Source organism: Falco biarmicus, chromosome 1, assembly GCF_023638135.1.
Source record: "Falco biarmicus isolate bFalBia1 chromosome 1, bFalBia1.pri, whole genome shotgun sequence".
Classification (NCBI taxonomy): Eukaryota; Metazoa; Chordata; class Aves; order Falconiformes; family Falconidae; genus Falco; species Falco biarmicus.
In genome coordinates, this window is record NC_079288.1 from 65,610,406 (window position 1) to 65,630,983 (window position 20,578).

Here is a 20,578-nt window from a genome sequence, read left to right on the forward strand (position 1 = left end):
GTCCAGAAGCTAACTTAAGGGTGGAAATTGGTCTGCTATGCAAATATGAATGTATAAAGGTGGCAAGTAAAAAGGCCAAAGTGAGGAGGACTTGGGCTGGTAACCAGTACTGTCTTTAATTTAGAGTCCATCACTGATGCATTGTATCAGTAATTAGATTCATGATGGTTTTGTTGTAATGAAAGCATGGCTTTTGTTTTGATATCACGGCATGCCTTCTATACAAATCTGGAAACAGTCTGTCATTGCCCAGAGGTACGTAGGCCATAAATAAGCACTGGAGTGTGACTGGTGTTAATCTGTAGAGGCAGTTCATGCTACAGAGGGTTCATGCTAGCAGAGAAATGCATTTCAACATTTGAAGTGGCTTTGTATAGCACACATCTATGATAAAATTGCCAACAGGAATGTCACTGAATTTCTCTGATGCATAGTTTTTGTTCAGCTTTTTTTAGTATAGCATCCAGGGTTTGCTTGGTTGGGTGTTTGAATGAGCTTCTAGGAAAAGACTTAGTAGTGTGAGCACCATGATAAAAGCAGTGGCGTGAAACCTGCAAACTGATATAGGCTGGCTGAACTCTGGAAACCCTGGGTAATCTGGAGTCTTGTCTCATTGGTGGTTAACTGTTGCATTACTGTATTGAAATGAAATCACTTCATTGGGTAACAGTAAGTGATGTAACTTTTTCCCAGAATAAAAATTGTTTGCAAACACTTGTTCAGGTTTAACACAGCCTGTCAGGGTCCTACAAATGGATGTAAAAACAATTTTGCGTGGTTAATTAAGTGATGACATTAGCATCTCTATCAGTGAATTTACCCAGTACCTTTAAATCAAGAAGAGTGCTCTAGTTCTCTATTTATTGTAAGTGGAGCATTCAGAAAGGGAGGTGGAATATATGAGAGAGTAGGAGTATGTGAGCCAGTAGGGCAGGGAAGGACTGACTGTACATGTTTATTCTTTAGTCCCTGCTCTTTTTTTTTCCCCTCTCTCCTTGATTATTGTTTTGTGATTTTTGAAGGAGCTTCAGAATGTAACCAGTATTTTCCTAAACACAGTATTTTCTGTAAGATTGCTGGAAATCTGACATGGTTGCTCTCAAATGTGAACTGTCATTCATATTTAAAGAGGTCTGCTCAAAGGACTTTGTTATGTCTAGACTGAGAGAAAAAAAGTGGTCACATTAGTTAAAACAGTGGTGAAAATAAGGTAACTAGAACTGGCAGCCAAGCTTGATCTTTTTCCCCTATAGATTTTTATTTTGATTTGGGCTATCATGTTGATATACCTCTTAACAACTCTACTATTAAACTGCAAGACAGTATGTTTCTGAAATATGCTTTTTAACAGTCAGCATCTCTGAGCAGAAGTGTAGTGAAATCTCTTTAAGAATACAGGAGTATCTGAATATGGTAAAGCAGTGTGCTGACAATTCTGTAACTGTGAGGGAGTACACAAAATGTTGCCTGGAGAGGATGTATTTGGAAAATTAATAGGCTTGGGAGGCACTTCATAGTCAAGCTCAGTAGGAGAGGCACAGAGGACATCAGTATTTTGAACAGGAAACTTGTTCTCAAATGTTTTGAAAACAGGTGAAGGCTGTGCAAGACTGATTTATTAATGCAATAGTTGATGTGTCAGTCAGGCTAACATTAACTGAGAATCAGAGCCTTTGTTGTTAATGCTGTCTGCAGTTGTGTGATTGAACCTTACCCTGCTGGGACTGTTCCAGAATCACTAGACAGCCTTCAGACCAGGTGCTTGGGCTTCAGAAAGGATTCATAAGCAACTGCTTCATGTTTCTTAGTTTGTTCCCTGTTTTTGTGTCTTGTTTTGGTTTTTTTTTTTTTCTTCATGTTCCTATTTTTCTTTTCTACGTATCTCACCTCTCAGGTTTCTTCACTTTATCTTGAAGAAATCTTGTTAAGATGAAACTGTACAAAGTAATCTGCTTAGATGTCTTCATTAAATTACCAAGGGATACTTACATATTGCATCAGCCTTTTATTGCAAAAGTGTTTGCTTGTTCTCTGCGTGATCAAATGGAGAGACTGGCCCTATCTGCACAGCAGTTCTGTACACCCTTTCTAGTCTGCAGGCAGCAGAGAAACCCATAACCTCTCTGCGGAGTTTAGGAGTCGGGCACTGGGATATGTAATGTGGTTTCCTCTGACACGAGGTGGTTGTGTAGGGACTGAGGTTGCAACAATACTAAGAATATTAAATCTACAATGCAATTTTTGGACCGTGAATAGTGGCAGGGCAAACTTGAAATAGATTTATTTTTTCAAGTCTCATCCTTGTGACTGAAATTGCTGACACCAAGAAATGCTGCAAGACCTCTAGTTAATAAAGCTCAAACCTAAGCCACAGAGAGGGGAGGTTTTAAAATGAAAATTCTAAAAGAAAGAAAAAGACCAGGTAAATAAATGCAGGGAAAATGGGTTTGTATTCAGCTGTACTTTAGAGTGCAGGAAATATGAAATCTGCATTGCAAACAAACGGTCAACTCATGTTAGAAATACGTTACTGGAGAGGTACAATGACAGAGATCTTGCATTTTATGAACATACAAAGCACAGCATGAAGAGTATGCTGAAAAGTAAGACACGGGATACGTGAAGGTGGGGACGAAGTGGAAAATCGTTTACAAGGTTATGGTGATAGAAATTAACCTGGCAGATGATAGCGTCTGCTTTTCAGTGCTACTGAAATAACCCTTTCTCCTAATTAGTATTTCTAGAAGTGTTTGTAAGAATTTATAACTACTTTCTTTTGCCACCTGTCTTTTCAGGTTTGGTGAGACTTCAACATGAAGTGCATATTAATTAGTTGTTGTTGTTGTTGTTCTAGTTGACAAGGGCAAGCAGCGGAGTCCCAAGAGCTCATGCATACAGACTCAAGCCTCCACAGATGTGCATTCACCTGGCACAAAAACAGCGGAGTTGACACAGTACAAAACAAAATGCGAGACCCAAAGTGGAATCATCCTGCAACTGAAAAAATTCCTGACAAGCGGTAACCAGAAGTTTGAAGCATTAACTGTTGTGATCCAGCACCTGCAGTCTGAGGTAAAAACTTGCAGCTAATCAATTTTGGCTTTATTTTTTTTGAGCTTTTCTCAACAAGGGCTTCTGAAAATATTAATATGCCGATATGTAACACCTGTGTTTCCATTACAGTGATTTCTGTTTTCCTGTGGAGGTAGCAGTAAACCTACTCCTGCCATCAGCTGGGTAGGAAAAAAATAATCCTGACACTGGGTTTCATGGCCTCTGCAGCTTTTTAGAAGCTTTGCATCCTTTTTAGAAGAGAAGTTTTTACACATCTGTCATTAGAGTGTCCTTCAGGGTTGAGTACCTTTCCAAGTATATACTCCCAAGTTCTGCCCTTGTAGGAAAGATTAGTTTGAAAAGACAATCTGCATGACCTTGCTTTGTTATCTGACATTGGATAGAGGAGTGTATAAGGGGTAGACATGTTGTTGAGCTATTTGGAATAAAGTGTGAGTTACAGTGGTTTTATTTATTGAATCCTGCATTATTGGTGGTGTCTCAAAGTTACCAACATTTCATTAAAAAAAAACAAATATAGAAATGCACCTGGAATTTAAAGTAGAATTACTCTGATGGGGTTTGATGTTTAATTGTTCTATTTGTTTGACATACATAATGTTCCAATCAGTTTGATATTACATTGGAAACTTTTGGTCTGCTTTGAAAACTTTTGAGAGAAGAAAAATCTGAAGTTGAGGAAATTAAACAGTTATTTTTAATAATGTAATTATTAATAGCAGTTTCTTGTGCATTTGTAACTAATGCTTCAAGATTGGTATCAACTTTTTTCCAGCTGTTCCAGTATGTAGTGTTTTTTACAGTCTGATATACAAAAACGCACTAAGTTGTCTTACTGTGCTGCCAGAAATGTAACATTCTCTTCTTGTGAGGTAATACCTGCTTGTTCTGGTTTGATCTGAAAGTAGTGCATTTAGGTCCAAGACTGGTTCAGTTCTAAGAGCAATGGCTCCTAGCCAGTTTTGTGGGTTGGGTTGTTTTTGGTTTTTTTTTTTTTAACTGATTGGAACACCTTTCCCTGCTAAGGAACTACTTCAGAAATCTTTGAAGCATTTTGATACAGTATTTTTGGATGCCTGTCATCTAATATGAAATTGTGAAATTCTCATGGCTAAACTTCTGTACAAACTTCTAATTACTGTATAATAGGCACCTTGATTTTTGGGAAGTTATATAATTTAATATTTTTCTGGGTGGTTCTTTCAAATATATTGCATTGCAACTTTTTAAAATTCAGGAATACTTTATCAATGTCACATCTAATGAGAAGAAGCCTGTCATACGTATTTGCTTCTTCCAGGCTGTTTTACAGGTCCTTTACTCTAAAGAAGACTTCTTGTTCCCTCCCCTCCCCCCCCCCCAAGAATCATGGGGTTGGTTATGGGGGGGGGGGGGAGAAGGAAAAGAAAAAAACTGGTGTCGAATGTGGAGGAGAGAACGAACTGCATGGAGGAAACTAGTAATTTTGCTCCTTCCTTGTCATAATTCTTCTGCAGATGGAAAGAAAAAAGAAATTTTATTTCTGTTAAATTGTGTAAAATTAGTAATCTTGGTGAGTTAAGTTTAAGCACATGAAACTGGGCTAAAATGACACATTGAGGTGCTTTTATACCAGTTATTGGTATTGAGGTTGTTCTCTCCCAGGATGAGAGGGTGCTGGCTGAAGAGTCACTGCCTTATTCTTGTGTATTTACCATAGGGGTGAGAAGGACTCTTCTGCCATAGTGGTGTAAGGAATACTCATCATCTGGTAGTTAGCTGGGGGAAACATCCTGTAGGATTTCTGTGTTTTAGGGAACACAGTGAAGAGTTGTTTGGTGTTGTGGTTTGTTTTGGTTTTGTTCGTTGGTTTGGGTTTTTTTCCTTTCAGGTGAGGTGTGGCGTGTGGTATAGCTACCTTAATCTTAACTGGCCATGTGTTTATTTTTCTGAAGTATCACTTGGGCACTCATTGGATGTAGTTTTCAAATTGTTTGGGTAAACTTGGGAAGAAACTTGGAGTTAGTTTTCAGTTCATATGGCAGGGACTCATAGCTTAACTACTGCAGAGCCAACTGAAAGTCACTTCAGTTTCTGCTTTAAAAAACCAGAACAACAGAGCTGCGCTTCCATTCCTCCCAGCAGAGCAAACGTGAAGTGACACGATGCCGTGTAAGCTGATCAAACAGCTTGCTGTAACCAGAGGAAGGTCCTGCTCTGGGCTGCCCTGGTGCTGGTCTGTCCCTGAAGAAGGCTGATTCAGCTTGCAACTACCAGAAAGCTGATCCAGCCAAAGAGAGAGCGTTTCTTTGACAGATTAGCGATGTGGACCATCCCAATGTGTGGTCAGAGCCAGCGCAAGGGTGCGACAGGGCTGAGGGCAGGCAGCCTGGCCAAATGGAGAAAAGAGCTGGAGCGAGCTGTTAGGTCACTCTGAGGCTGTGCAGCCCAGCCCGAGCCTCTTGGCAAAACCTGCCCAGTCTCTCTGCTTTCCCTGCAAAACTGAAGTTACTGGGAGCTGATTCAGCTGTTGGGTTTGTTTGAGTTGCTTTCCTTTTCTTTTTTTCTTTTTCCCCAAGAGGTCCAATGCATTTCTGCATCAAAATTTGGAGTTGCTTCTTATGAGCTCATTTGAAATGGGATATAGCTGCAAACAAAAGCAGGACTTGCTGGCAGCGATTTCTGTAAAAAATGCAGCCAACCCATCTGGAGTGAAGTTGAGAGGCTGTTGTCGAAGGGTTAAACGAGATTGAGGAATGCTGTGGTGCTGTTGCTGTCTGAGCAGGAATCTGGCAGGATGCTGCCTGAGCTCGAACCAGTTTGTTGCAAGTGTTATGCAGCAGCTGGCAATATTTTAACAGCTGTCTCTGGTAATACCTTCACACTTCAGTGGTCAGGGTTTGTCCAGGGGATTTCACTGCTTAACTACCTTTACTAAGGCTCTGCTGAATTTAAAAAATTCCAAAAACCTTGCGGGAGCTACTGTTGCGCTGGGTTAAAACCAGATGGAAACACTCCTGGCTTCCAGAGTACTTGATGACAATGAATGGTGTGGCTGATGAGAATGCCACGCTCTACTGAGTTTTTCCATTGTTAGCTGTACTGCCTGCCTGGTGGCGTTACAAACAAGTCAGACTGCGGCCTAATCACAAAAGCAAGCTTAGTCTTTCTAGACTACTTGCACTCCCCGATCCGTTGGTAATTCCTGTGACTTCATATCTCTTTTCCTGTTCAGACGAGAAAGGAAAAGTGGCAGTACAGAGGAAACGGTGAAACTGGCCATTTACAATACGCGCATGAAGTGCCAAGGAAAGCCATCTCCTGTTAACCTTTAACTGCATTAAGCTTTGAAATTTGTACTGCTGCATTGGAGCTGACCCTTGTATTCATTTTGCATATTAATTTTCAATTTATTTCTTGACCCTTCAGTAACAGATGTTTTCACAGAGGCTTTAAATACATGGTTTAGCACATCTGTGGTAAGTCAGGCTGTAGATGCCCCTCTTGCAACCTTGCCTTCTCTTTGCTTACCCTTGTGTCTACATGGACTGGTGCTCATCTGGCCTTGAGGAGCCAGTTCAAGCATCCAGTCAGGAAGAAAAAATATTATTACGGGTCTACTTTTCTAGGTCTGCCCATACCCAAAGTGTTAGGGGTATGCCCCTGTGCAGTGGTTCACTGGGGGAAGGAATGGGAGTGAAGAACCACTGGTGCTGGAGTGGGGTGGGAACGTGTGTCTGAGAGGTCTGCAGCTGTGGGTAGGAGCCAGACGCTTTTTGGATAGGAAAATTCCAAACTTGGATTGTTTCTGTGATGACTTGCAAAAGTACATCACCAGCTGTTGAGATGGAGGCCGTGGCAGCTCTTGCACGAGCCTCTACTCCTTGCCACCTGAGGGGTGCTCAGTCCCTTCCCCTGCCTCGGGGCTGCCCCTGCGAGGCTGCCTGAGCACTGCAGCTGGGGACTTCAAACCTCTAACTCGCTGCCCTATATAAACTCTTACATGTTTCAGGGTGGAGGTGTTTTAGCGGCACAGTACTAGTTTGGCTTTGAATCTGGTTTAAGGGATATTTAGCTTTCAAGTGAAAAGGTAGTGTATTGTTAGAGTGACTTGATCGGCTCTGTGACTGTTCAAAGTGTGACTTGACCAATATTACCTTTTCGTCCTCTCATTTTAATGCATAAATTGCCATACTCGCAACTACTCAGGCTGTCTAAAAAAACTTAGATGGTAAAATATTTAACTATTATAAACACCCATTTTGGTGGTTCTAGTGTTCAAGTGTTTCAAGAGCTCTCGACAGACTTTTCTGTGGAAATGAGTTTCAGATTTGCATGCCCTGCAGAGATGAACAGAAACTAAATTTCACTGTTGTGCTTCTCCTTGGGATGGTTACCAGGAAGACTGGTATTTACAGTACAAACTTCGTTTGGGAATGATTGTGGTGACATCTTCAAGAAGTTTCCTTCATGGGGGGAAATGCCATATGAGAGGCCGTAGGGCCTTGCCATTAACGTGACATTAACATACCACTAATTCTGAACGTGGCACAGGAAGCAGCATAAGTAATGTGCTAGAAATTGTGTGGCTGAAACAGGCTTCAGCATTTCTAGGTGGAAATAGAAATTAACCATTAGTATATGAGTTACCATAACTGGCATTTCCTGACGTGGATGACTGTAAAAGCTGAGATACTAGTTTTCTTAGGAACTTCTTAGCACTGTAAAGAGGTTTGGGGTTTTTTTCCATCTTGGAATACATGGACACATGTATCGGAAAAATTTGGCCTGGCCTTTGTGGGAGTTCAGCAGAAAATGTTAATCAAGTGAGAAATACATATCTAGCTTAAAGAGCAGAAGTACGCATTGTATCACTATACCCAAAACCATTTACAGTGGAGGGAAGGGGTTTGGAACAGTCAGTATTTTTGGCTTATAAATCGAAAATATATTGGCAGGCATATTGTTTTTTTTTAAAAAAATAAACATTTTTTATTTTTTAAATTCTTTTTTATTAAAATAAATTTTTTTATAAAAAGAATATTTAAAAAAAATAAACTTAATTGAGTTAAGTTTACAGTTTTCTAGAAACCTAGTGTCAAACTTGACCCGTTCTCAGGATTTTCATTCAAAGGGTATCTGCTCTTTAAATCTGGCTTCCCAAAATATGGACATAACTTTCTACAAAAGAGAATAAGGATTTTTAATTCAGGTAATTTTTAATCTTTAGATTAAAAAAACCCACAGATCACTTAGAAGTTGGAAGATAGTATCTTGAATTTGAGGAATCCAAATATTTTCTGTTCAGTAAAGGAGAGTATTTGAATAATAACACGGTAGCTTCCCCCTGTAAAGAAACCTAGGCTCTGGCAGCTTGCATCTGACAGCCGTCTGAAAACAAGGAAGTTTCCAGTGATTCTCAGGGTCCCTATAACATGTAGCTGCTGATGGACAAGAATATTTTTGGCAGCAGGTTGACAATTTGTGAGCTCTAACATCCAGGAAAAGATTTTAATCCATTAATTACTGTGAAACTAGGCTTTGGTGGAGGTAACTTTTTAGAAGACGCCTCAGTTACGCAATTTATTGTGTACACCTGGTTATTCAGAATGGGTTACAGCTGGAGAGAATTGGGAGTCCTGTCCTATAGCTACTCGTAGCAAAGGGTGTCTTGAGAAAAGACACCTTTTGATTTGAAACAAATTTGGTGGTTTGGGAAACTGGTGTTGCTTTTCATGAAGAAGTTGATTCTCATGACTGCCTTGTTATTTCTCCTCATTCTGCATCATCAAGAAGATGCAGAATTGATGACAGTAGCAAGCAAGATGTATCTATTACAAAATCAAAATTAAAGGGAACAGTTAGTCGAAGAAAGAAAATAACATCTTGGCTTCTTGTTTCTCTGTTCTGTTTTGTGTTGCCTTTTCAGATGAAATTCTAAACAGCCTTAAAATGGAATTATGTAGAGAAATGCTGTAATACTATGTTGAAGCATAGGATCTCATATTCTAACATTTGAAAGAACTTTTGTAAAGATTATTATAATTTTATAGACGTGAGAATTTAAATTGTGACATTAACTTGTCAGAGCTGCATGGTGTCTGATAGAGACTGTCAGATGAGATGAACTGCAAAAAAAAAAAATCAGTAAATACTGAAAAATAAGTAGTTGCTTGGATAGGGTAAACTTAATTTTTTATGAGATGAAATTTTTACAGGGAAGGAAGGAGTCATTCTATGTGATGAGTTCCGAGTTCAGAAACCCTGTAAAGTAGAAAAAAGGTTGTAATATGGGTTATTTATTTCTCTGTAACTACATCTTTGTAAAGCTATTGCATGAAGGTGGACATCACTTTTAGATGGGAAAACAAAGATCCCATATGAGCATAAGATCCCATGTAAAGCCTGTAAAAGCATAAAGAGCCCGCAAGTATACAATCCATGTTAATTATATAGTGACTCATAGGAATCCCGTTTGGCTGGTTCTCTGCTTTAGTGTTTCCCACACCAAACAGCAAGGAGTAATCAACTGATTCTCCATAGATGTGCCTAGCAAATGAGAGAGGTAATAGAAATTACAGTGAGTCTCTATCAGCTCATCACAGAAGTGTTGTATTCCGCAGCTTAACTGAATTCTGTTTGAAGTAATAAGTCAAGGTGGAAACTGATTGGTTATTTCATTTGGTAAAAAGGCAATGCACAACTCTAACAAGGCCAAGAGTAATTTGGAAGTAGTCATTTCACTGTATATTTATTGATTTTTGAGGTGGTTAATGGTATTTTCGCTTTACTGCAGTAATAGTCTGCTGCTCCTTTCAAAAATAAACGTGGAGCAGAGGGTGTAAATCCTGTTTGTTGGCTCATTTATTTAGCTTGCTTTTGCATCACTGATGTGAAAAAATGACATTTCAAGGGTTTTTTAAGTGGGGCAGGTGAGTTTTAAAAAAAATAATTTCTAAAATTGCTGACTCTTAATTAGAAGATTTATTTAGAGGATTGGGTTTTGCCGACAAAGAAGGAACAGGGACTGGTAGAAATATTGTCGTGTAAGGACCAAAATAATCAAAGCAAATGTCATACTGTGAAGCGGATATGAATGGCCCTTTTGTTACCCCTTCATAATTACCTCCAGGCTGTAGCTGATGACACATGAGTGACTGGAGTTTATGCAAAGACGTGACTCAATTTCTACATTGTGGCCAATGATGATGCTCATCTTTTCATGACTGGTGCAGGACAAGGATGGAGTAGACTCGGTTCCTAATGCTTTGCCCGTAAGAAGAATTACATCCTCAAATGAGAAAGACTCATCCTATACTGACATCTACTAACAACCAAGTTAACTTGGTTAACTACTAACAACAAGTGCCATTAAAAAATATTTAAATGATCCGTACAAACTAAGTTAATTTCCTGTAAGATCTAAGCACATGTGTTACGGAAGTGCTTGAAAATAACTATAGTTTATTATTGTGTTTTTAAGATGCTTAAGGTATTTATTTCAAAGTTTGATTTTAGAAGTAAGTGCTTGTGGTTTGGCAGCAAATGGCTTTCAAAAATTAGGCTTTCCTTTCCCAGAATAAAATTAATTTGGCACTGTATATGACAGTAAAACACATTTAAGTGCTTCTGTGTTGTGCTGAATTTCTGTTTTATGCACTTTGAATAAATTTTATTTAGTCCAGTCTAATAAAATGCTTTTTAAATAAAGCATCATAATGTTTTTATATTTAACACTTAATGCTCTCCTCCAAGTTTCGACTCTTGAAATTACTTGTTTAGAAAGAGTATTGCTGATAAAACTAGAAGGCTGATCTGCAGCCTTCCAGGTCAGAGACGTTTCCACCTGCCAGTTTTGCCCGTGACGGGTGCAGTTGCTTCCCTTCACGTGAGACTCAGAGCTGCCTGCCCACGTGCCATGGAGTGCTTGGTGTCAGCTTCAGCTGGGTCTTTCACCACCTTCTCTGGACAGGGACCACATCGCATCCCGGCACTGAAGAGGGGAACGTTCCAGTGTGGTCGTTATATGTTTGTGTCATGGGAAAAGTCCCACAGCATGACTCGATCTCCTGACCTAATAAGTGGTTTGTTTCTGTTCCTTTGCAATGTACTAGTGCTTTGCAGTTTTTGGTTCCAGCAGCTCATAATGCTTCTTCTGAACCTGTTAGTAGATAGAAGATGTAAGACTTCACATGAGTCAGTTTTGAGGAAGATATGGAAACATTAATCTGAGGATGAAAAATTGAGTGAGAGGGTTTTGTTAAATGATGGAAGCTTGGTAAGAAGTTTGAAAAGCCACAGAGCTCATGGAGGAGGAGATACATTGCATGCGGTAGACTAGGCAACTGTGGTAGGTAGCTTATCACATAAATATTGGTGTGACAGGTTGGTTTTTTTGGTGTGTTTTCCTGTTTGTTTTTTAATGTCAAGCAGCTAAACAAACAACACATTTTGGTATATAAATGTGAACTTTGTGGTATTGGTTCTTGTGAATTCTTTTCTTCAGTACAATTCCAAAAGAGCACGCATTTTGTTTAAAATGTGAACTGTGACATGCTGATAATTATTACTAGATGGGCAGTGTTAGCTTGTTTGGACAGGTGTACTCGAAACCTGGTTTCTGCCATGGTTTGCTCTTTTACATCAAGTAGCCGTTGAAGGACTTGTAGCTCTAAACACGGAGAAAGAACATGCACAAGGTCAATAGGGCTTTTTGGCCCAGCACAGCCTATCTGTGGCTCTGAGTCTTGACTTGCAGGCAGAGTATGGGCCTCCTGCAGCAGGGCCACCTCACCTGGCCAGCAGCAGGGGCTGTGCTGGGAAACCCAAAGTAGTTAGTCTGGCTAGTTGCACGTCCCTCAAGGAAATAAAGAGTTACTGTTTTGCCATAGAACTGCATCCTCTTGGGTTTGGGATCTGCAAAGAAGATGTGGGATGCTTGAGGAATACCCACCCATTCCAGCTTGAGAATTGCTCATAACTTGAGCTCTTGGTATCTTGTGTCTGTCACATGAAGATTCTGTATAGGTACACAGCCAGGAAGACTGGTTGCTTGCGTGCTTGTCCAAATGTCATTTTTATTCATTCTGGGATGTGGACTTTTGTAGAGATTTCTGCTTTTAAAGTAGAGCCATGGAAAATGTTTCAGACTTTGATGTGTCTTCACCCTTGTTTGTATCTAAAGCAACCCTAGGCTGGTCTGTTTGAATCTCAAGCTGCAGCAAAAATAGCTGGTTTCCGGGAAGAATACTCTTAAGCCCATGACTGGGCTGTGTAAGTGCCAGTAAGACAAACCTGAATGACAAATTTTTGTAAAATACGTTCCATTCCTGAGTTGCACAGTTTTGTCATCTTGAAGCTGTCGTGTTCGCCAGCCCCTACCTCGGACCTCATCTTTTTCCGTCCAGTTGTAATGGAGCTTACCTCACCTTCCCAAGTGTCCTTGCTATGGGGCACACATCCCCCTGAACTCTCGTCAAATTTTCAAAACGTATGAAAAGCTTTTAACTGCCTAATCTTTGACAGAACGAGAAATGTCCTAGTCTCCTTCCTTTACACTGGGAAATGTTTTTTTGGTAGTTTTCAGTAGCAGAGGTGTACTGCCCTCATTGCCTGCGGCAAAGCTTTTATCCCTAAATTCTGTTCTTGTTCCTTCCTACAGCTTCCATGTTTGTGGCAGAGGAATGTTTTGGCTAAAGTTCAGATGGATTTCTTGTGCACCTACAATAGATTCTTTTGAAATAAGAAAAATAGGTACCCAGTCATCTACATGATCCTGGCATAAACTCATAAATTGTGCCAGAAATAGCTTTAAATTGCTACCAAGACCCTCTTTGAGTCTCTGACAACTAAGCAAGGATGATCCCTGTTGCCAGATTTAGCTGGATAAATGAACAACACCAAAATAGCTTGATCCAGTATGCTACCACTGGATGCTGTTCTTTCAGTTTCTGGTATTGATTTTTCAACTAGAATCTCGTAGAGCACAAACTGGATGGTTGCTTGATATTCCAGCCCAACGCATGTGCATACCTGTCTTTTGAATTAAATACTGAAGATGGATTTTCCTAGATTATTTAAGTGGTCTTTGGTATTTCGCTGCACTTTGGTTTCAGGCCTTGGGAACTTTCATGTGTTTTTTTTGGGGAGACTCCTGTAGCTGGAGCTTCAGTTGTCTCAGAACTTGGTGTGTTAAATTAACTGCTAGTCAGTCTGACTACTTTGTGTGACTGCTTAACCGTATGAGCAGCTTCTTATTTTAGGCTGGCAGTTTCCATGGCTAACTTTCTCTGCATACATTAACAGGGGTGATGATACAAGTCTGTCTGTCTGAATTTCTTGATTTACGAAACTATGAATGGACGAGCTGGAGGTTGAGGCACAAGGTTAAGCAGCACCAATAAAAAGCAAAAGGGCTTAAGAGCAGCAGAAAATAAGAAACATTTCAAAAAAATTGGTAAGGCAGTGCTATTCTGTTTTGGGGTTTTAGTCTCGGCCTCCATCAGTCCTTAGTATATTCTGATCTCATGTCCTTTTCTCATCAAATTGCTTTAACGAAAAACAAATACAGAATGTGCGGACCATGAAGCAGGTCTTTTGGAAACACTAACCAAAAACATTAGGATTTCCAAAGGGGTAGGCCACCGCTAGGCTGAGGGGGAAAAATTTGAGAAGTTTTACTAACAGCATGGGCTGGAAGAAATCAGGTTCAGGGATGACTCTTTGATAATTAGAACAAACAAAAAATGAATATGCAAACCAAGGGGAGGGGGCACATCAAAAAAAAAAATTGAAATCTCCTAAGTGTGTTTGTACACTAATTTAGTAATGAAAAAAGTTCCTGTAAAAGCTTTGGAAAATCCCATCAGGAGCCCTCAGCATGAAAAAAAAAAAAAAGTGCTTTGGTGGTTAATTTGCTTGCAAATCCACTATGTGGTTGTGTCCCAGAGTGCTAGGATGCAGGTCAAATAACTGACTGCAGCATTCCTGTTTTCATCATTGGATGCAGTGTCCATAGCAGAAACTGGTGTTGAACAGGAGCAAGATGAGTCATCTCTCCTTCCTGACCGGGGAAGCAGGGAAGAACAGGGCGAGCCTTTCAATAACTGAGCTGTCTGCTCTCCTGAGAATTTATTGTGGAGGGCGAGGCGTGGCTTTCAATCTTAGCCCGCTGTCACTGTAAAAAGCTTCTAAGTGCTTAATGTAAAACTGCAACGCAGCTACTTAATACCCCTACCAGTGTGTCCGTGTCCAAATAACTGCTCAAACTGTAGGGATTGAAAGAGGATCTTTCCCATACAAGGTCAAAAATACAAATATTTGTAGTAAATGGCTGGCCCTTTCTTCTAACTATGCTTTTCAGCTGCAGAACAATTCCCTATAAGTTGCAGCAAATGAGGGTGTACAGCATAAAAAATTACTCGTTTTGATTAGTCTTGTGCCTTGTTTCTGGGTACCCATTCCCTCTGTTTTCTAAAGAATGGTGTATTTTAGTGCTTTATTTGTTGTGCAGGCATGCAGTGAGCATTCCCTACGTCCAGGACAGGGTGCACTTAAAGTGTTAGCCTGGGGTCAGGCTGCGGTGAGGAAGCAGGGGCAAACTGGGAATCTGCTGTAAGGTGAGGTTTTCCCTGGGGAAAACCAGGTGCAGGTGTGGCCCTGCCAGTATGCGAACTCATTTGCTGTGGTCAGTTGTGGGAAAGTCTTATGTGATTTTTGGGCCAGTGCATTTTTATTTTTATTTTCCCTAATGTATCCTAGCTGAAGAAGAAGCATGCAAAGTGCGTTTCTACCTCTCTGCTTGTGCAGGGGGCTGTGAGCGTAACCCTGGGCACTGACAGCAGCAAAGCTGCTGTATCTCTGCCTCTCCCATTCAGCTCAGGGCTCCCATGGCTTATTTTTGCATCAACAAACAAAGTGTGAAAGCACCATACAGCAAGCTCGAAACGGCTGAAAATAAACTGTATTATCTGCGGAGAAGGCCAGTGTTCCCTGTGCGATGCCGGCTGCCATTTGAGCAAGCGGAGATTGATCGGTCTAATGTCTGGGGCTTGCCTTTCATAAAAGAAGGGCTGTGGCTTTAAGTAATCGCTGGCTGCTTGTGCCAATTGCAGAAGCTGCAGTATCTGCCGCTGTCGGAGCGATTGCTGGAAGCAGGATAACCTGCAGAGGCAAGGTCCAGCCTTGCGCTCGCCGTGCCACCACCTGTGCGTCGCCGATGAGTGTCGGGGGGCTGAGCGGGGGGCTGCCGCAGCTGGAAGATGGGCTGCTCTAGCAGCAAACTGTGCCTCTATTCTCGGTGTGCCGCAGCAAGGGTAATGAGTGTTTGTTTTGCAGGGCTTTTCTGATGGCAGGGAGCCAGACAAGAGGTTGGCCGGAGCGAGGCGAAGGCGCCCTGGCAGTGGGCAGCCTGGACCTTGTCACCTCCGTGCTGCGGCCACGGGTGTGATGTGCCGCCGGCTGAGCCGCGGAGCAGCTGTGCTGTGGCCATGCCTGCGCATCAGCCTGGGGGGCAGGTCTGGGGGCAGAGGGGCCTGGCCGGCCGCCCTCCCCTGGCTGAGGCACAGCCGCTAGGCAGAGCGGGGAGATGGGTGCTTCTGCCCGTTTCGAGCACGGGTTTATTACGATTCTCTCAAGTATGAGACACATTATCTATCTTAAGACCTGTGAGCAGTGGGGTGGGTTGGATTCAACTTCGGACAGGGCTGTGCCATTTCTTCGTGGAAGGCTGAGCGTTTAGCAAAGTTTTTGGTTTTGTGTTTAAGTAAGCTTAAGATAAATATTTAATGCATGCGCCTCTCACATATATACCATACTTTTGTGCCCTTGACAGCCATCGGTTGATTTGTTCTGGAGACTTACATTGCTACGCCCATCATAAAATATGTAATTAATTGCTGTAAAGTGGGATTTTAATTGCAGTGTTATCCTGGAAAAAGCTATTCTTTGTTTTAAAGTAAAACTTCCTTAACAACGGAAGAACATCTGTGTGTTTTGTAACAGCAGAACTGTTATCCTAAATGATTCATATCTTGGCTTCTTGCTTGCTCCTGCCTCTTGTTTTCCTACGGAACACATGTCAGTTAATTATTGGAAGGTGCCCTGCTCGGATCACTAGTAACCAAATGTTTGGGTTTGTTTGTTGTTTTTTATTTCCTCTGCAGAGGGAGGAAGCACTGAAACAGCGTAAAGCGTTATCTCAAGAACTTGTTAACCTTCGAGGAGAACTAGGTAAGAACTTTTTTTTTTTTTGTATTCTTCATGAGAACAGAAATGCAGCAAAACAGATTTGCAGAAAGACAGATGCTGTGGTATTGTAATGGCAGTCATTTAATTCCCTGACTGAATTCTGCTGAGATGCTTTAATCGCTCTATTTCTCTGGAGCCCTGACAGTGTGACCCCAGGTTCACCAAATTCCTGGCACTGATCTGAGTGTGCCTAGCAGGGCCTCCTCACAAAACATGTGTATGATGACCAAAACACTCACTTTCTTAAAAAAGGGAGGATGGCTGACAGTACATACACTTCTGTTGATCCCTAATTTAATTTATTTGTATGCTGTTTTCTAGAGACTGGCAAAAATCCATAAACCTATGAAATACACTGTGCAAAATCTGCGTTTTGTTTTAATGGCTTGTAGGTGAATGAGTGTAAAATTAACAGAAGGAAATGCCATCAGGCTAATGAGATTAAATCTTTGAACTCATCGTAGCGAACAGCTAAAATATGAAATCAAGCTATAATGTACAGGTTCTGGGTTTGCCAACTTTGAAGCTTGATTTAACTGTGTTTAATGGTAATGCCATGTAATTTGAACTCAAAGCAGAATCATCTTGTGGAGTGCGAAAAGTCATTGGATTGAAAATGATAGCACTTGAAAGTGAAGCTAGCATTTTATAAAAGCACACTTCTGTTATGATGAGGCCCCTTTAAAAAAATTTAAAAAGCTTTGAAAGCAGAGGTAATACATGTGGAACAGTTTCAGATATGGCACTTACTGAAAAGTTGAGAATGTTTATTTTCATGTGCTTTGGTAGTTGGGTGCTGTCTCAGCCAAACTTGAGTGTGAATGCAAGTCTTGTTATGTGCAGGTGGTGCATGTGATGTTCAGATTTATTTTATAGTGCTGATTAATAAGGCAGGCATCCCCTGGCATAATCAGTTGGAAGTGCGGTGGGGAGGGAGGGGTTTCCCTGTCCCCCCAGCTGAAGCAACAGAGCACAGCTGCTTGACTTGTCACTATTACTGTTGTCCAATCTAGAAGGTTGTGTTAAAATGCAGCTTTCTGGGAGCCTTATTTGATGCTGCATAAAATTGCAAATGTGTGAATGGGGAGTATCGCAAGCAGGGAAAGCCTTGCAGCTTAGATAGACAGACAAGAGTACCAAAGACATCCCAGAAATGTGTAGCTCTTTCTTGGAAGCTTAGTACTGAAAAGCTGAGGCTTCTCTGTAGCTTGGTGCAGCCTGGCATCTATGAAGCTGCAGCTTTCATCCTTTTCACTGAATGTAGGAAGCACCTGGGTTGTGGTTTTGCAGTTGTTGAAGGCAGGTCTCAGGAGTGGCTTGCTTTGAAAGAGCCTGGCCTTCCTCTGCCCTAGTCATCCTCTGTCCTGCCTTGTGCCCGCTGCCTCCCAGCCAGCCGTGTGGTGAGCCTTGGGTGAGCTGCGGGGGGACCCGAGCCAGCCGAAAACTAGTGGCTTGAAGTGCTCTTTTGCCCAGGCTGCCGGGCCTGGCTCGGCGTGTGGCTGAAGGAACACTGGTACCGGAGCAGAGAAAGGGGAAGGAGCAGCAGTGGAGAGGAGTGTCCCCCATCAGCGGCAGCCGGCACCCTAAAGTGACGACAACAAAACTAGGGTCTCGGTGTGGAAATGGGCTTCTTGCATTCCTACAAAGTTGTGTTACAAACATCACGAACCAGACTTACTTATTTTTGTAAGTACATAGATGGGATTTTCTGGGCAAACCCTTTTTTTTAACCATGAAAATGACTTCAGAAGGATTGCTCCCGGGGCAAGGTCCCTACTCTTCCATCTGCTTCCATCTTTAGTATTATTTTTCCTTTATCACCCTAGGTACTCTGTTTATCACATACCGAGAAAATGAAAAATCCAGCTTAGATGGGCAGACCAAAAGCTAGCCAGCACTTTTGCTCATTACCACTTCTTGGGTTTGGGGAATTTTTTGATTTTGTGGGTTTTGTTACTGTTGTTGTTGGTTTGGTTTGGGCTTTTTGTTGTTTTTTTGTTGTTGATTTAATAAAAGGGTGCCTTTTTAAGGTGTCTTTCTAAGGGTGCCTCATTCTTAAATGAGCTTCCCACAACCTTGTTAACTTTCTGCTTTGATTAACAGCCTTCTGAGCTCATATGTGGGACACCCATTGCAAGAATATGCCATTCAGTAGGTTGGTAACTAGAAAAAACTTCAAATGCAACTAGGCTTGATGGATCTGTGATGCCTGAGCGCACAGAGCTGTCAGCCAGGCATTCTGGCTGGTGTGCTGCTGGACAAGGTCATCGGCTGTTCTTCTCAGGGAGCTGATCTTACTGGGTCAGCTCCGCAGGAGCATCTGAATGGCAGCCTAGGGCATGCTTCCCTTTGTAAGGTTTCCAGACCATGGCTTCGGTGAAGCGGTTCCTTTGTCTTAATCACGTCACACATCTAGCTTGTCTGTACTTCTCTCTTCGGCATGTAAAGGGAGTGGATTTAATCACAGAAATGAAAAACTGCACAGGTGTTCAATTCTATCTAGCTTTAAAAAATTTGGTTGTTTTGTGTTTGTGGTTTTTTTTTTTTAAGTTAAATAAATGAATTAACCCAGCCAGACCTCATTTGTTGACAAGGTGTGAGAAAAGCATTTGTCTGACAGTACCTTTAGCTGAAAATGATCTGTTTAAATACACACCTGCTAGTCAGCTTTCTGTTCCCGCTGTTACATGGGCATAGCTGAACTTAAGATTTCCATGGATATTTTGATGTAAGTACTGCAAGTTTTGATTCACAGTATGAGCTAGGCATAGATTGGCTCAGAAAGTTAAGTGTGGTTTGAATCTTTTTTTGGCCATGTGGACATGTGTACCTGTTCCGTGGAGTCCCAGCTGCCCTGGTTTTGCTGCCTGTTGGTTTGCAGTTTGGGAACAGGCAGTCTAGGAAGAGGAACCAGGTGTGCCCAGCTTGGTGTAGTCTGTGCCCTGCATGTGCCAAGTTTGAGAGGAACCTGAGGTCTCCTGCAGCTTGCACCCTGAACAGTTTGGACTCTTCAGTTTCTTGCTTTGAAGTTTAATTCTGCGTGTTCCTAAGCTCCTTGATTTACCTTGCAAAACCAAATTGGCTTGCTGTCAAATGGTCCGTTTTGCCGGGTTATTTTGTATGACCCTTTCTACCAGAATAACTTTGTTTCATAGTGTAAACATGCATTACAATCCCAGAACCTGCCTTTCGCAGGCAGCGGCGTGGGGTGGATGGCTACCAGACACTGCTGCTGCTCTCGGTAGCTGGAGATGCGTGCGAGGATTAGCAATGGTAATGTGTTTGGGGATGGGCCTTTCCAAAGGAGTTCGAACTCATTAACAGTGGGGTTCTGAACTTGGGTTTCCTTTAAAATCTCCAGCCACAAAAACTAAACTTTGTGGTTGGAATGTAAATGACTTAGTTCTGGGAGCCTGGAGCAGGTACAGATGTTCTGTTTGTCACCTGTTTCCCTTCTTATTAAGATGCAAGTGTATAAATTATTGCTGGTTACTGCTTTAATTATGTAAGTAGAAATTGCAAGAGCTGCATATTTCTTGAGAGGTATGAAACTAGTCCTCTCAATTAATTGCACTCCAAATTGTTTTGGAGCCTCTTTGCAACCATGCTGGATGTGATCCAGCTCAGTCCTGCTACAAAAACAGCAGGTGCAAAGCTGACTCAGCCTGTGCCTGCCTTGGCCCTTTGGAAATTGCCGTTCGTGAGCCTTTTTCAGTGGGCTACAGAGGCTTGTGTCCTGTACAGCCAGCCACGTGCCTAACCCCTCTCTTTCCCCGCCATTTGCTGTATTGCAGTCAATAGACAATTATTTCCTCAAAATCCCTTCGTGCTATTTTTGTATTAATAAATGACCTTTGAAAGTTTTGGAGGTTTGGATAAAAAAAAAGACTTGGTTTTTTTATGGACAGACGGAGTGAATGCGATTTTGGTTTTCAGGTTTTGGTGTTCCTTAAAAATACTTCACTGTAGGTAGGCATTTCTATCCATTATTTGAGGCAGGGCCTAACTTGCCACGATCTGTCAGCTTGCCTGCCTGCTGACACTGTAGTGTTTCCAGCATTAGAGGACAGAAACTTACCTCCTGGCTGGTATGTGAATGCTTCACGTACGTATTCGACCGTACCCACTGCAGTGTAGCTCAAAGCATGCTTTTTTTGGCCTACGTGCCTTGTTTCAATTTGCCCAAGTACAAAAATACGAAACGTGGCTTAAAGTCCTGTACCACTAGTCCCATTATAGAAGTAACACCTAAAGAGATTTGGTCATAAACTTGAAA

The 20,578-nt window shown here is 41.6% G+C and overlaps 1 protein-coding gene across 4 annotated transcripts in view; it reads left to right on the plus strand.

Moving 5' to 3' along the window:
• Positions 1 to 20,578, plus strand: part of MTUS1 (microtubule associated scaffold protein 1) — a 129,156-nt gene that overhangs the window by 94,910 nt on the left and 13,668 nt on the right. For all 4 annotated transcript variants that reach the window (XM_056330766.1, XM_056330784.1, XM_056330775.1 and 1 more), the window contains 2 exons: positions 2,855 to 3,072; positions 16,218 to 16,284. In XM_056330766.1, coding sequence (XP_056186741.1) covers positions 2,855 to 3,072; positions 16,218 to 16,284 — 285 coding nt within the window. The remainder of the gene's footprint in view (positions 1 to 2,854; positions 3,073 to 16,217; positions 16,285 to 20,578) is intronic.